Below are 17,484 nucleotides of genomic sequence, written 5' to 3'. Positions count from 1 at the left end.
CGGCCTGCCTGCCCGTACCCAGGTAGCTGTTATAGGGCACTGGGATCAGCTTGTCATTCTTCTCCTGTTCGTCTGCCACCTCGTAGGGCCCGTCGTCATAGAAGCCAATGTCAATCACAGACAGGTCAAGGAGCTGGACCCTCAACTCACCTGGAACACAGAGGGGTGAGACCACAGCACTCACACTCGCACACTGACGCATTCGCAGACTGACACACTGCAGGCACACACTGAAACGCACCCAAGGATCCAGACACGCTGACCTCACCCTGCAGACAATGCAGACACACAAACGCACACACACTGATACTCAGCCAGACATGACTCACAGACATCACTAACTCTTACACAGATGACACTCCATGAGTACACAACACAGACACACAAACTCCAAACACACACACACACACATTAGCACACTAAGAAGAACTAGTAAAGTAATGGAGACATTAATTTAAAAATGCACAGTCAGCTTCCAAATGTCAAAACAAATCTAATCAAGGTCAAGATCACGCAGCAGTTAGCCTCTCGGGATCAGGATCCATTAAGACAGTATAGAAATACAGAAAGGGTTTGAAAACGTCCTTGTGCGCACCCTTTCAAAAACATCCAATTTGTTTGGAGGTGTGTGGAGTGTGCTATGCTCTCATTGTCCAGTAGGTGCCGGTATAATCACAAGAGTGTTATGTGCAAAATGGGAGAGGAGCGGCATACTTCAAATAGCATCCCAGAGAATAAGGCACTGTACGGGACCTCGCCCCACGCGTTTCTGGAACCGCCTGAGCAATGTGCTCGTGTTTGATCTTTCCCCTGTTCACATCCTGTCAAGAACCGGCCACAGGAACGCCCTCCATTGAACTTTGATATGAATCGAGGGGCCGCAATTGGCATCTCTCCAGCAGCTGCTACTGATGTCAGACAGACAGACCCCCCTGCTGTTGATGTGGTTCAAAAACGTAAACAGCAAACACAGGAGTGTCTCTGAGACCACTGTTTCGCAACCCGTGTGCCCCGACACATTAGTGTGCCTTCAGGCTTGAACAGGTGTTGCACTGAACATTTGAAAAGTCGCACATGAGGAAAAATAAGATAACAAATCAATTAATATGAATAAAGGTTTCATTAAAAAAAGATTAGTGTACTGCATGTTATTTCTACGTTAATTAGGTGTGCTTCAATGGTATCAAACTAATAAGTGCTGCTTAAATCTATCTACTGGAGCCATAAATTAAATAAATCAAAATATCATAAGGATGCTAATGCAAATGGAATAAGTTGTTTGTTCCTCTTAATTGATTCAACTGAGAGTTTCAGATTGGGTGGAAATGACAACAGAGAGGAAATGGAAGACTAGACCTTGTTGTGAAAGCGATCACTAACTCTCCCCCTCCCTGCACCTAGGCTCACCTTTCCAGTTGTAGGTGCCCGGCGCCCCGAAGAGGATGTACCTCTTGTCGGGGGTGAAGCTGGCGGAGATGCCCTGCTGGCAGTAGCCGAACTGCTCATGCCCCTGCGGCCGCCCCTCACAGAATTTCCACTCCCCGCCGTCCAGGTCGTCCCGCTCTGTCAGGTCCTCGCTGAGCACGTAACAGCGCCCAATGGGGTCCCGCGTCTCCGAGGGTTGCTTCACGCGCTGCCGCAACTCGTACAGGTGGGCGCATGTCTGGGTCAATGAAATGGGAGGAGGGCACAGATTCTCTAAGGGCCTGATCTGAACATGCTTTTTTTGTACTTTTATATTTGGTTTATAACTGGGCTGGGTAATGCTTGTAAGCTCTCCTACTTTGCTCTGCATAATGCGGCCCTATGCCACCACACATTTTAAATGCCTTGTAGAGTTCCTGCTCCAAACCTGTACTGCATATGAACTACAGAACATCTTCTAATGTCAAGGATGAGAAAGCAAAGATATTAGATTGCCATCTATCAAAACCAGGACCAGAAAATGGCTTTGAGGCCGGTGTGGGTCAGCCTGAAGGATCAATTTTCAATGATCGGACAGATCACAGTTTGGTGCCCGCACTGTCCAATACCATTGTGCTGAATGTCTCTATTCACAGAGAAACAGCAGAAATGTACCTGAACAGGTTCAACTAAAAGTTCTGCAGCACAGCAAACACACAGTCACACAACCTAGGGCTGTTGGGATATTTTCATTTCTGTGATATTGAGATTGAACACAGTGTAATTAAATAATTAAAATAATTCCTTACCACCACTTTTCCTCCAACGCCCTGGCTCTTGACTGTCACCCCGAGCCATTGATTCTCCTTGCTCTCCCGATTAGCGCTCACTGTGGACATCGAAGGGGGGGGAAATTAATGATTAAAACTGTATTGAAAATAGGCCTCGGATGGCTATTAACTGAATGAGAAAAACTGCCCCCTTTCTGTGCACTGTCAACAGCAAAGAGATCAGACCCAGAGAAAAATGATCAATCTATTACAACATCCATACAATTACAAATGGCCTCTTGTCTCAGATGATGGTCAGAAGCCCAGAATTTAAATGCCATGTCCACACTTTATCTGATTTAAAAATGATGGTCTATGAAGTCATTTTTTTTTATTAAGGAAATTTAGTATGCAGGACACATGTATATTTATGGTACGAGCTATAGAGATTGTATCATAGCTAGGCCAAGGATGAGCTACTTGAGTCATTTTATGAGGCAGAACTCTGTATAATCCTTGTGTCAGGTTTCTTTCAAGACTTCCAGGAATGGACACAGCCAGCAGAGGAGACACGGCACATTGTGTCCCTTCCAGAAAAGCCTGAAAAATCTCAGGTGCTCATCGGAGGTTCACTACTGAATTTCAAGCCCCTTTCATACTAACCCATTCCTCTACCAGGGTCAACCCTATCCAGAGTGCAGCCGGTTGGGTACACCCTTTCTACCCATGCCCGTGCTTTCACACTGATGAAACCTGCTCAGAAATGGGTCATATCCCTGGCTGGGGTAAATCCCTCCCTAAATCCCTCTGTCGGGCTCAGCCTCACCCTCGTTGTCGATGTTCACTCGCTCGCAGTCCCACTCCTCCGCTGTGATTGGACACTTGAACAGCGCCCCTGTGCGACTGGCTCCGTCTGTCACTATGCCGCGGGCCTGTGGCGCCCCCACCAGGATCCTGAGGAAACGGCACCCAAAAGACATGGCATTAGTTTTTAATGTTTTAATTATTGATTGTAAAATACTTAACCCAATAAAACAGTATTAGAGGGATGTACTTTTCATAAACAATGGAGGTCTGCTTTGGCTCACTTGTGGAACTTTATAGTGTGACTTTTGTGACCTGTCGCCGCATGTTTGATTTTGTCATGAAGCTATTGTTGTCTCGGCTTCAGTTCTGATTCACAACATCATCACAGATCATATCAGTAGACCCAGCATTGGCACGGATTTCCTACAAGCTTTGTGCCAGGATGTGTGCAGGGGGAAGGAAATCAGCGTCATACCATATACGCACAAAATAAAGGTTTTGTGTCCCCGATCACATTTCCTTCGGGACAGCTTTGGATCAGGACACACACATGTGACAGGATCAAAACTGAACTGGAAAAAATGTAGGTGATGTGCAGGATCAATTTTATAAGGAACTGCTTTGGGAGTGGGATCAATTGTATTGTACAGAAAAACATACTGCACATACCAGGACCTTTCTGCTGTGCTGTACTATGGCAACACCAGGGTTAAATATGAGGGTGTTGAGGGTAACAGTGTGGACTCCTCTCTTGATGCACACAAACACACATATGCACATACGCACATACACACACACACACACACGGTGCTCTATTGTCACCCAGTGCTGGTATATCAGCTCTCAGCCCTGAAATCTGCCTTATTTGGGCTGGCTGGTTGGCTCCTCACGGGGGCTATTTAAAAACAGCGCACAGAGCCACATTCCAGACCAACCCTCTCACCCATGACAGCGCGCAGGGATCAGGGGAAGCGAGAGGCAGGGCCGACTGCACAGCTGTCCTGATTACCAACCAGGAATCAGGGCTGTTCTCCCACAATGCTCGGCCCTCCACCATGTTGGAAACCTAAAAGAGACTGGCTTGATTCTCTGAGGCCCTGGCTGATTGTGATCTTGTTGTAGCCTTGTCGTTTTCCTCCAGATGTCACAGTACGCGCCACGGCCCTATCTCCTGATTACAGCATCATTAAGTTGAATTCTTCCGCCTCGTGATCTTACAGCAGTTCTCAAACCAACATGCAGTCATTATCAAGCCATCAGATGTAATGAGCACTACTACCCTGTGGGAAAATAAGACATTAATCCCATCCACCCCCCCACCCCCCTTTATAAAATCATCAGCTGCTTTTCGGGATACATTAATGGCAAAACAGTGCCAAACTGAACCAATTTGCCACCCACCGACCACTCTGCCTCTTGATAATGAAAGACCCCATTCCTATTCTGGAGGAAACACTGGGGCACCAAAGAAGTTTTCAAAACCATTCACTGAACTTCACCATTGGTAAAGATTGTATTTTTTAAAATCTGTACATGTTAGAGAGATGTACTAACTGTTCTGCATACTAATGAGCAGTTCGAATCTTTGTGCTATATCACCAGGCCGCAGTAGTTTAGTCGCTGGGCTGCATTTGGAGGCTTTTGAAGTTTGCGCTTTTTTGTGAGGAAGGGCAGCTGAGGAGACGGCAAGGGATCATGACACTAAGAGTGACGAACAGCCTGCTGGGAAGGCAGGGAGGCTACTTGCTTAATATGGCATGAGAGAGACCTGCGTGTGTGTGTGTGTGTGTGTGTGTATGAGGTGGGCACAGTCCTGTAGGTAATCTTGCGCTCCTCACCATGACACTCTGTTTAGACAACCTGGCCGCAGCTGCCGGTTCCTATTGTTGTAGCTGTGCTGCTGCCTGCCAGGTTATGAGTCAAAGAAGTGAGTGTATGGGTGGGAGGGGGGACAGCTGTACACCCCCCCCCACCCACATCCCACATGCCTACCCCCAACCCTTACACCCACCTCCTGCTAGCCCCGCCAATCTGACCACCACATCTTTACAGCTGTTCTTTAAGACCCCCCCATCCTCCCTCCATCTGCACCTCTGCCTTTTCTTGGTGATGTATAAGGTATATATGTTTCCTTTAAGTATAATCCCAGGTCAAGGCAGTGCAATGTGTTCTGATCCTTCTGTTAGTCACTGTGTGTGTGTGTGTGTACTGTACTGTAGTTACTCTAATTAGAACCTGTGCACCTAATGTCCCTCACACGTTAAATGCCTTGGTACTAAAGACAAGTGATTTTTCAGCCCTTACTCAGTGTCAGACCAATATGCCATGTACAGTCAGTAAAATGGATCTCTGGAGGCGTATGCAATACCTGTCAGTCTGATATAATCACTGCATATGGCTTATGTAATCCAAGTGCTGCTACAAATTGCTGAATTGAATCACTTTCCATGAAAAAGTAGTTTGCATCATCAAAGCTTTTAGATTATTTCATTTCTCCTGGCAGTCTGGGGGTTGTCGTTTCTCCTTAGATTGCTATATGCCGGGCCACTTAACAGCCACCACAGGGGAAGCTTGCACCGTAAAAGTCTTCACTGAGCAGAGCGAGAGAGAGAGGGCATCGGGAAGTGTCTCCGTATGCCAGAGCCTGCCAGCACTCACCAGCTTTGTGCGCCGACTCAAACTGTTTCTCGGAAGAGCCGAGTGACTCAGCTCCTGATGTATAGTGTGGTACTCAATACAATATGCTTTCAGACACACTCTCAGCAATCTGTATCTCCCTGTGTCTCTGTGTCTACCTCGGATTTATCCCTGTTTTATGGGCTAGTCTCCTTTATTCCTGTCAGGATTTTTATTTTGCACTACTATACAAAATAGTTTACTTTGTTGTACTATAGTTTCAGCAGGCACATATGTATTGTATGAGCTAGCTCTTATACAAAACAGTTGGGAGGACCTTTACATTGCAAGTTCACAGCAGGGTACAGTGATTGGAGGAGGAGGGGTGGTGGTTTAGTATGGGTGGCCTTTGTGTAAATTACCACCCTCTCCAATTTCCCCCACCCCTCTCACTATGGGCTGGGAGGCAGGTGGTGAGCAGTGGGGGCCGGGCTGGTATGCAGCTGGGTTTTGTGGGTATGCTGCTAGTGGGCCTCCAGTTCTATCTGAGCCATTCAAAAGACTCAGTCAGGCATGATGGCACACATATCCACGCCAACCAGGCTGATCACCTAGCCCCCATCTTTCTTTCTGATGAGCACAGGACCGTATTTGAGAGGAGCTTTTAATCTGAAGGGAATTACCAGAGCCAGGGAGCATTGACACCTCGAATTGAAAAAGGCTGCTTTTACACAGATTGCAAAATAATTTCTTCTCTGCGACTCTGCAGCAAAGCTGTCCGTTTAAATACATGACTTTATTCAACCCTGAATATCTGATATAAATATAATATGTCCCAACTGGGACAATGACAAAGCAGATTCTTTGTTTTTATTCTGTTTCTGGAGGTCCCACCTCATCTTTCTACATGCCCATCTACGTATTGCATACACATCCTGTCCGGACAGCCCCTTGACACGACACTGATGAGTGTGAAGCTATAAGAGATTTAAAACTGCAGTCTCTTCCGTTCTTATCACCTGAGTCACAGGCCTTTACAGTGAACACATGGCCATGACTTGACAAGTGTACTCAACTCTTGGTTTCTGTGCAAATGTGACACGGATGTGAGTGTAAGGCCTGGTCCTTCTCTTTCAAGAGATAAAGGGTGAATTTTTGAGTGTGTATGTGTGTTGGGGGGGGGGAGGTTCAGCACCGTGTCCATTGCAAGAATTCCAGCCAAGCTTCCCTCACAGCCCTGGATTGGTCATGGCAGCCCCCCCACATACAGCCCGAGTGCGATGGTGATGGAGCCCAGAGGAATGCCCAGCTGCTGCCAGCCGGCCCTCTTCTCTGCCAGCTCAAGGCGGTGCAAAGGGGGCACAGAGTTAGCACAGCAAAGTTGAACACTGAGCCCACTCAGGGAACGCCATCCACAGGGGGATACCAATCTTTGTGGATTCACTCTATTGGTTCTACTGTTACTTCTCCTAATAAGGGCTTGTGGGACAGACTTGCTCAGCTTTCCAGTTTTACTTTTTTCTTTTTCCTCGTCTCTCACTGAGGCAGTGCTAGATCGAAGTCAGTGGCCAGAAAAAATAAAAGATCAATGACTGTTATAAAATGTTACACCTACGTCTGAAAATCAAACACGCAGACTTTTTATGTGCCTTTTGTTCCAGGAATGCCAGAAATGCAATCCAAAGTCAAACTGAGGAGTTTTCTCTTAACAGTTATGTAATCCCAGTGTTAGCACGAAAACATTAAGTGTTTCATAGGACATCACTGCAGAAACTGTGATTTTCCAACACCACAATGCAAGAAAACCCCACTAAAAGCTAGCTTGCCTTCTTTCCACCTCTGCAGTGGAGCGGTCAAGGCTCTGGACTCCTGAGTGGAGAGCTATATAAACTGTATGTATAAATTGACAATTTATGTAAAAATAATGTGATATATTGTAAAAATTGTAACTCACCCTGGATAAGAGAGTCTGCAAAGAAATATAATAATAGTAATTATTAACTACCTCTTGTGGTAAGACACCCTTCAGAATGCGGTCGGATTCAGGCAGATAGTGTTTCATTCAGCAGACAGGGGGAACAAGCTGTCGTGCTGGAAGTGAACGGTCATTAACGCTGTAAGACCATTTTATTGGGGGGGTGGGGGTGGTGACCTCATTCCCATGCGTCGGGCTCAGGCAGAATCCAAACACAAACTCCCTTGAAGGCGATGGCTTCCCTTGCCCACCTCCACTCATTTTCAGCCTCACTGCCCCTGTGCTTAGCATCTCATTCAGGGGCCGATCCCCAAGGCGGGAGGGGGCGGTAGAGAGGCTTCGATCCTTGTTTCCGCCATCCTTGTCACTAATCCAAACACTCATCCTCATCCCGTTTCTAATGGCAGGTCAGGGAGTTCAGCCCTTGTCTTCCCATCAGTCTCAGGGGACCCTGCCCCTTATCTCTCTGTCTGACGCCGTGGTGTCCGTTAAGAATGTGGTTCTTGAATTACCTTGTTGTGGCTGCTGGCCGTGACTGCGGAAAGTCTGGCTGCTATGCTAAAAGCTTTTAGTTTCGGCTTGTATGAAGTAAATACCTGAAGGGGACTTAGCGGCCTTGGAAATTGGGCTTCAGGGCATTCAAGACAGAAAACAGGAGACACTTCTTTACACAGACAGTCATCACAATCTGGAACAAACTCCCCAGCGATGTGGTTGAAGTGACAATTTGGGAACCTTCGAAAATAGACTGGATAGGATCCTTGGATCACTTAGTTATTAATGGATACCAAACGGGCATGATGGGTCGAATGGCCTCCTCTCGTTTGTAAACTTTCTTATGTTCTTATGTTCTTAACTTACAATTAAAGCTACCACAAGGACAGAAGAGTTTAGGGCAGCAAAAACGGGAAAGGAAATTAAATGAAAAGATCAGTGTTTGAATACGTAGAAAACAAATAATCTATCTGAAAGTAAACAATTTACTTCTGGATGAATAAAGATGCAGAAACACTGACCCCCCACTTCCACCAAGATTGCAAACTCACACATTCATTGCATTATTAACACCGCTGATGGCTTTGTCTGAAGGAAGGGATTGCATAATTAATAGGGGTGTTGTTGTTGTTGTTTTTTTTCCTTTTGAAAGCAGTTTGGCTGGGATTGACTCCCCCAATGGAAAGATGCCATACAGGGTTTAGAGGTCAGTGGGGGTTTCCAGTGCCCCGCCTCAGTCTGGGTGGCACCTGCTAGCAGATTCACCGAGCCTCTTCCATCAAACCCAGCTGAGAATTTCCATTCCCCACACCAATCACGGCAAGACATCAGACCTTCATACTTCAAGGTCTATACAGCTCTTATTCACACAAGGATCCTGTTCTGCTGAAGGTCACTCCACCCTTTAAATGTGGTCGTTAACAGCAAATGAGGTTATTGTCTAATTACCTGCCTGGACAAGGGGATGGTTTTTAGCGTGAAATCTTAAAGCAGAAATCAGAGCCAGTTGTAGTTGTACATGGTAAATAATGCCAAATACAGGTTGGAACAAAACAGTAATGCAACAGAGAAAGCAGGGAATAGCAGCTAGCACAAGCAAGAAAACTAGCAAGAAAACTGAAAAGAAAACAAAACCTTACATGTGACAAAGATGAATAGAGGGCCTGACCGGGGCTGGATACAGCAGCAGCCGTGGTATCTGACCATAAAACCCCCAAAGACAGTTTGGCAACAGTTTGACAATGTGTGGAAGGATAATCATCCCCCCAGCTATAACTTATTCATCGCCTGGTCTCCGCCATTTGAATGTACAGTTTTGGAATTTGAAAGCTTGTCACGGCTAATTCGTTTCCATGTCAAATGCAGCCCTGGTTACGGATTACGTGTTGCCGCTGGTGGCACCAGCGTCCCATGCATATGCCGGCCGGGGCCTAAACATGACAGCGTCCCTTGTCTTCCCTCATCAGACGCGGTCAAAGACCTGTCAGCGGACAAGTGTGAGACATGCTGTGGAAACGATGCCTCAGGTTGTGCTAATGCACACCGAAACCGAGGTTAACTGACCGGCCTGCAGTGAGGAACTCCAGGGGGTCTGGTTTAAAATCCCATTATTCCTTGGGATCGGCATTCAGCGGATACAAATGTAGGGGATTTTAAAGCAGAACGTTTTGTAATCATGCGTGGCTGAGAGAGGACCGCTTCGAAAAAGGCCACCTTCGTCATCACTTCCAAGCCTCATCTAAATTCATGAGCCGCCAGCTGTTACAGATCAATCTGAGCTGCTCCCCTGCAGCCCTTACTCGCCCAAACCCCCCCTTCCCCTCCCCCTCAGCTCTTCCGCCCCATATTAACCCTTGAACAACTCTCGGCCCTCACAGGATTAAGATGTCGGTAGTCCTCCAAGATCCCAGAGGGCTTTGCAGCAGGTGTGAGGTGGTCATGAATATTCTGATCAGGGGAGCAGGCATAACAACAACCGATTAGAATCCTCTTTTGGAAGATACAGTGGACTATACTGGTACTTTAAAGGAGGTTAAATAGTTCTGTATCTTTCATAGCTAGTTTTCAATACGGTTGTAGTGGAAAGGTTTCACACCCTTCATCAGAAACAATGCGATTTGTTACATTTAAAGTTTACACAGTCCACAGTTTACACACGCCGTTCAATCAATTTCAATCTCCTTCAATCAGTGTTCAACAAAATCTTAAAATACATAATTGCCACAGAAATGTAATTTGATGAACAGTATGGGAATACAAATAATCAAGTTGAATTTGTTTAATTTTCAGTATATTTTTGATGAGAAAGGAATGAGAGAATCAAATTATGATCATCTAATACAGACATACTTGTAATTCTTTTCCTTTAGGAACTATGTCCACAGTGAAATGTCAACACTATTTTAAGTTTGTTTACAAATGTACAACTTTAGCATCAAGAAGACATTCATAAAGGGGCACTCACCTCTTAACTATCTCTCCTGCAGAACCCACTTATAACACATTCGAGAACATTTGTTTAACATGATCTTTTCCAGATGTAAAAAGATATCATCTAGTCCGTTTCACAGCCAAGATCTTGTCATGTACCTCAGAACCTTCCAGAAAGAAGAGACAGGAGACCTAACATTTGGGGAATTCTTTCCCCCTGTGATTGTGTGTTACTGTCAAGAGCTGACACAGAAATGGGTGTCTGGATGTTGTGGAGTGATAGTGAAAGCATATATCTTGATATGTCTTCAATCAGGGAAACAGGAGCAGGCTCTGAGACTCCCATGTCTCCTACCTATCACTCCCTACCCCTTAGCACACCCTACTGATAAAACCATTCATCTCACTCCCAGTCACTACATCATATCAGCGACCTCAGACCACCCAAACTGCCTTGGTTTTCCACTTTTGGGGGCTGTGGTGGAAAGAATTATGGCAACACTTTGTTTTCAGCTTAACGTCTTCACTTTCACTGTTGATCTCTCACACTCCCTTGCTCTCCCCTGCTTTTATGAACCAAGACTGTAGAATTCAGTGCTGTAGGACAGTAGGCAAGCGAAATCTCGGTTCTAAAATAAGAACTGATTTAAAAAAATGTTGTTATTGAGTTCTCTTAATGTCGGGTGGTGTCACATGTTTTTTCATGTCTAATTTCAATGTTATGACTCAGTGTAATAACTGAATGCTTTGTATTTTCTATATTTATAAAATCGCTACTTTTTCCTCCCCCCTTTTGTTCAATACTTTTGACCGAGCCCAAAAGATGACACAGGCTGGGATTAAATCAGTACTGACCTGTTAATAGAAATCTACAAACTTGTGCTCAGAGGTGACTTTCTTTTTTGTCAGATGCTTCTTTCTTCAACTCATGAATAGAACCGCTATTAAGTAGCCCCACCCATAGTTGAGGGGAAAAAGTAAAAAAAAGAAATAAAAAAAAAAGAAGAAAACAACAAGACCGGTATTCATGTGCAAGGGTGAATAATTTGTGCATGATGCCCACAATTTAGTAAACCTAGAAATCAGAATAATCATCTGTGCACAAATTAGTCAACTGTGCCCTTGAATAAGTGATTAAATTCAAATTATATCATCCCGGAGGCTCTGTATGTTTTTGAATGGCATGAATGGCACTCTACACATAGAAATGATTAGGATGAAGATCATGGTTATTTATGACTTGACTGAAACTAAATGGGACCACACAAGTCACTAGATATGGAATAGAGATGGTTCCTTAGCTTTTAATTCTTACTACCATAGAACGTCCCTTACTTTTCAACAATGCAAGAATATTCAAAAGCACTAAACAGAAATGTGCTCCAAAAAAGGGATTGTTGGATAGAAAATAAATGTTTCAGCTCAAATGGCAAACCTGGGTTGCAAAAAACTTGCAATATTAATACTCCAGTATGAATTTTACATTGAAATACAACTGAATGACATCAATAGAACATCTAGCATCACTTATGGTCTAGTGTGTATTTGTTCCATTAAGTATGTTTATTCAAACCTCTACATAAAAAAGAGAATGTTTCCCCAGCTGTGGAAAAATTTAGCCCTGGGTTGCACTAGCCTGTACACTATAGACAAGCTGGTCAAGTGAACAACTGTGCAGCTACCCTGAGAGAAAAGCCACAGCGGTGCGGCAACGAGGGATTTAGTCCATTTGGCCTCTCTTTTCCCATGTCCCCTCCTACTTTGATTCCTCAGAAGGGTGAGAGCGGCAGCAGCTGAAACATCTCCTCAACAACAAGCAACAGTTGCCCCCCCCACCCCTCAAAACTCTTTGCTGTTCTGGGCAGTAATGGTTGGGCCTGAAGAGACAGCTGCATCAAATTTCCATACAGGAACTCCAGAACAGGGATTCCAGTTTATAATTGGGTTTCTCAACCATGACGGTACAGACTAGAACTTAATTTTCCATTTTTATTTACGGATTGATTTTTAATTTGGAGAAGGTGTATCTTCAGTTGGGCTCTTTCCCTTCCCACTAAACTATTAGATCAATAGCAGAGTCTCGCCGTCAACTAGAGTCTAGTTTTTAATCCCCCGGTCTCCCGTGACACACCAAGTTTTGCAGGCAGGGCGTGGGTGTAAAGGGGAACGGTAGGGAGAGGGGCCACATTGTAGGCCGAACTGCTGCGAAATGCATTTACAGGGGACTGGGCATCTGGCCTAAAGGGAAAAAACAAGGAGACAGGTCTGTAAATATAGAAGGCGTGAGTGAGTTGTGTGAATGACTCTTCGCACGGGGCAAGTGGGGAAAAGCAACAAGAATAACAACAACACACTGATCAAAACGTTGAGAAATCTGGTGCCCGGATCCACTGCCACCAGTTTCCCCAACTCTGGCCTTCCTATAGTATGAAATTCTCTGTCATTTTCCCTGCTACCTAGCTCTCAGATTGTGTTTTCATTGCCTGCTCTGTTCTAGATCTGGGGATAGAGAAAATAAGTTCCCATTGTGTGTACGATACCTACCCTATGTAAGTATGTATGGTTGGAAAGATCGGTACAGACAGATTAACAAAATATCCAGTGCCTATGCTGTATAAATGTGTCGGTCTGTCCTGCGCATAGATTGAGCTGAGCTGCATCAGCCCAACGCACCCCACCCTACCGCCAGCCCCAGCCCCAGCCCCAGCCCCAGCACAGCAGTACAAAGAAACACCCTGTAGTGCTTTGAGAGGCTCTGTGCTTTGTCTGCTACAAAGGCTCCCTGAAGAATTTGGCACTGGATTCTCGCGCCTACAATTTGTACTGCGCGAAACACGTCCCCACGCTAATCAGGCCTCGGTTCACTCTGGGGGCCCCGGTTGTCGAGCTTTCAGATTGGGGCATGAAGTGTACAAATCGCTGGACAAGACTGTGGTAATGATTCCTGCTGGAGCCCACGCCGTCTTCCTTAATTGGCTCATTACAGAGAGCGTGGGGTAGAAAGCCACCCCTCCGTGGGCTGTGCTGGTCGGGGGAAATTGCGCACGGCTTTTGCAATGGGAAAGAAGCACATTGACTCATGTTTAAAGGCAACCCAGGCCTGCTGAAAGAGGCTGAGCAGTGTTGAAAGTGCATGTACCCTGCCATCAAAGTGTTTTCTCTGGATCAATTCCTCTAGGCTCCTGGGGATGTATTTCAAACATTACCCCGCTGGTACCAGATCTCAATGGGCTGGCATCTGCGTTCTTTTCATTGTGAACCTTTTAAGGAAATGTTGAAAAGATTGGTATCTGCAGCACATATTAAAATGATCCATCTTAACATAGATTTCATGTCAAAACAGAGCAAACACATTCATGCCCCTATTTTGATCTGGATGGGCCATGAAACGGTATTTGGCGCAATCCTTTTGGAAATGTGGAAACGATGGGAAATTGCTGAAATTGCTAAATAATTTATGTCCCCATATTAATGAGTCTCTGACTATTAAAATCCAGTTCGAGAAATTCCAAATCAGCTTTGTGCTAATTTTATCTGCAGTATCAGCATGATCGATGCCGGCAAATTGCAGTGCCTCAATTGGAAAGCCATAAACTGGACATTTCCAATCCATTTCTAACTAATGAATTCTCATATTAAAGCAGTAACATCAAAGTATTGGGATTGCCCCACCGGATAACACGATTACATCCATATTACAAAGGCAGCATCGGACTATAGCTGCCGAAAGTGCTCCTCTCTGTTTTTTGACTTCATTACTGATCTGTCAAAGAGCAACCTCCCTCCCCAATTCACCAAGCAAGATGTTGAAGGCATTTCACAGACCCACTTCAATGAAATATATGCACGTAATTAACTATCCCTAATGTTCACGGATGAAGAAATACGTTCACCTCGGTGAAAGTGCCACTGTATCCAGTCGCATTCCTTCTCCTCATCTCTTGGTGACGGTCAGGTTTCTCAGGCCTCCCTCAGTTCCTTCTCTCGGTGTAACCCCCCCTTGTCAACAGTAGCAGGCAAATATTAGTTCCCCACAATGTCCAACTTGACGTGAGTGCCAGCAGTATCTTTAAACAACCCCCTCCTTTAAATCAATAGGTAAACAGGGCTGCCAAGAACAGATGGTGTTCCCAGCACAACCACCCCCCACCCCCCACTTCCAATAAAATCCCATATGCCCCCATCTCCTTCAATTTCACATTAACAAACATGCACAACAAGACGTCAACTGACTTTGAACTGCAATGCATTCAGTGGTCCAGTTTGGGAAACCCTTTTCACACACCAGGGGCCTGCGAGACATAATTTTGGTTGGTTATTTTTATTTCGCTGCCTGTTCAGTCTCCCTGTATAGCCTAATTTTGATGCAAATCAAATTATTTAATCAACACAAAGGAGACACTGTAGCAAATTTTACTTCCTCTGCTGTGTGCTAAACCTTGCACAAGACCAAGACCATCACAGATGCAGAAACAGATCAAACAAACAAGCAAACAAAACAAACTGCATTAACCGTACATTTCCTGCACACCCTGAGCTGGCACAACCTCTCCATGCAGGCAAGAGTCCCCAGGGAATTTAGCAGGGTCTCCCAAAGGATGGCTGAGGTAATTGCCTTATCTGTATCCAAACCACACACACGGTTTTCACCCCAATTACTACAAAAGCCGACTCCGAGAGCTTACTTTAAATGAGCACAGGCATGGAAACAATGTCAATGTCTGTCGGGTGATCTCTTCTCCTGAAACCAGGCCCTTTGAGGTTAGCTCTCAAGGGTAAGATCTGTGAAATGTGTTTTTCTGTGTTTCTGATGGGGTCTGAACAACTAATACAGATAACGTGCTACAGAGCTCCCAGGGCAAGATAAAAAAAATCTGCACGACGCTGGATCCTAGATCAGGGAAATCAAACATAAGACAAAATCAACCGAGCTTAGGGAGAACGGTGAAATCAAGCGAGATAGAGATGTATTGGTTGCAAAATGGTACAGGTGACACATGCTGGATGTCAAAGACTCTTCAACTTAAGCCACCTACTGGGGCATCAGCAGAGCCCATACTGTATCATGCATTGTACCGGCGCACAAAGACGCTGCCTGTGGCAAACGGCCCAGTAATCCCTGAATAATTGCCTGCTCTGGCTTGCGTTCATTAGCAAGCAGCATCTCATTCCGAGAGAGAGACCGATTAAACGGTGTCATGATTTATTTAGCAGGTTGGTTGGGTGAGAAGCGCGGCAATTCGCATAAGATGGGTACTGGTGTCCACACTGATTGGTTTCTCATTACTGAGCTGGCACAGGCGGTGTAATCTGTTTATCAATACAAAAAAATTGGTAAAACTGAGATCCACTGGCCAATGCACACTGGGCCAATTCCAATTTGAACATATGCACTTGCATGATTCTGCACTTTGAAGGTACACTTTTGTCTGCACCTTTATTCAGGGGTGCCATGCAAATAAGGTCTTATATATGTTGACACTTCTTTGATTCTGGACTCAATCATGTGTCTGTGGGTTGTGTTTCTGTGCACCTATATAAGTGAAAACTATAAGATATTTGCGAGTATTTCTGATGCATTGGTCCTTGTGTCACCTTTCTCCATATGGATGAAGTCACGGATCCAAGTTGGGTGTGTGTGTGCGATTGTGTCATATTTCCTCTGTGGAAATACTGACACTGACATCGCCGAAGTCTGGGCTTCCTTCTCATAAACAAGGCCTGCCAGTTTTCTCCTCAAAGGCGTTTAACACTTGCAGTCAGGGGTTGGGGGCTGCCAGTTGTTCAACATGCTCTCCTCTGCATGGATGACAATCCGATAACACTTCACTTCGGGGAAGAAAAATCAGCAAATATAAATTAAATCCTTAAAGCCACCCCAAATGAGTTGCAACCTTCTTTACACAACTATTTCCACTGGTCCTTCAAGACACAGTCAAAGATTAAATCAAGAACCCCTTTTACCTGTGCCATACTGCATGAGTGTATGCGCATACAGCCCAGAAGATCAAGATACTAAGTACAGCTGTGTTTGTGCCTGCTCTGTTTTGTGCTCGGCATTGTAGGAATCGCGTTATGATCTATGTCAAGGCTGCTTATTTTGGACACAGCCCTTTTAACGGGCTTCTTTCCTCTGGCGTTGAAGACTCAGTTCAATCCTATCAGAAGAAGTAAGAAAAATAATCCTGACAATTGATGTTTTATCACTGCTGCCTTGCTTTGTTGTATTCTTGCATTACCTGACCTGGTGTCATTACCAGAGGGGTACACCCATATCGAAAACGTGCTCCTTTGTGTTGTACTGTGCTGCGTAAGAGTAGAGTTTCAGACGCATGTCCCTGTGTTTCCCTGACTTGGCATATTGTCTCTGATTCTGGTGCAATATTAATGAGTCTCCAGTCCCTGCAGGGCTTTTATCAGTGAAACAGGAGTATTAAAAAAAGAAAAACAGCAGCTGCGATGTGTGATTGCCTGTTCTCGGAGGGCAGTGTAAATCACCGCACCGAACCCGACTGCGAGAGCCCCCACTCAGAAACACGGCTATTAAAAACTAAACCCTAAATGCTGGACATTTCATGAAGACTGGGCAGCCCATTGCAATGTAATCAATAAATAAATACAGTCATAAATAAATGTGACGGGAGCAAAAACAAACAAAAAAAACAACAGGTTTGCCATTTTCATTGTTAGTTTTAAGCTGCTTTCAAATGGGATTTTTCTTTTTCAAAGGGGGGGAGATTTAAATGCAAATTAGGCAGAGGAATTGTTTCATGCATTTGGAATGTAAAAAGGGATTTGTTATCCTTATTTCTAAGCCAAAAACGTCCATTGCTACTGTGAAGGCTACAAAAAAAGACGAATTGTGTCCGGTCTCCAGCACAAACTGATACATCAGACCGGTGTATAACTACAGAGAGTGAGGGAGAACGTTTATGGCTTTAAAAGGGAAAAGAATAGGGAGTGAAGTAAAGATGACCAAGAACTTAA

The 17,484-nt window shown here is 44.9% G+C and overlaps 1 protein-coding gene across 3 annotated transcripts in view; it reads right to left on the bottom strand.

Annotated features, from left to right (window-relative positions):
• Window positions 1-17,484, bottom strand: part of itga7 (integrin, alpha 7) — a 43,355-nt gene that overhangs the window by 18,533 nt on the left and 7,338 nt on the right. For 2 of the 3 annotated variants that reach the window (XM_066708290.1, XM_066708292.1), the window contains exons 2-5: window positions 3,001-3,128; window positions 2,214-2,293; window positions 1,408-1,663; window positions 19-150 (exon numbers count right to left, since the gene is read on the bottom strand). In XM_066708290.1, coding sequence (XP_066564387.1) covers window positions 19-150; window positions 1,408-1,663; window positions 2,214-2,293; window positions 3,001-3,128 — 596 coding nt within the window. The remainder of the gene's footprint in view (window positions 1-18; window positions 151-1,407; window positions 1,664-2,213; window positions 2,294-3,000; window positions 3,129-17,484) is intronic. The other variant, XM_066708291.1, reaches the window with a different exon arrangement.

Source organism: Amia ocellicauda, chromosome 7, assembly GCF_036373705.1.
Source record: "Amia ocellicauda isolate fAmiCal2 chromosome 7, fAmiCal2.hap1, whole genome shotgun sequence".
NCBI classification, from domain to species: Eukaryota; Metazoa; Chordata; class Actinopteri; order Amiiformes; family Amiidae; genus Amia; species Amia ocellicauda.
The sequence above is the reverse complement of the archived record's forward strand: the minus strand, read 5'-3'. Positions and strand labels throughout refer to the sequence as shown.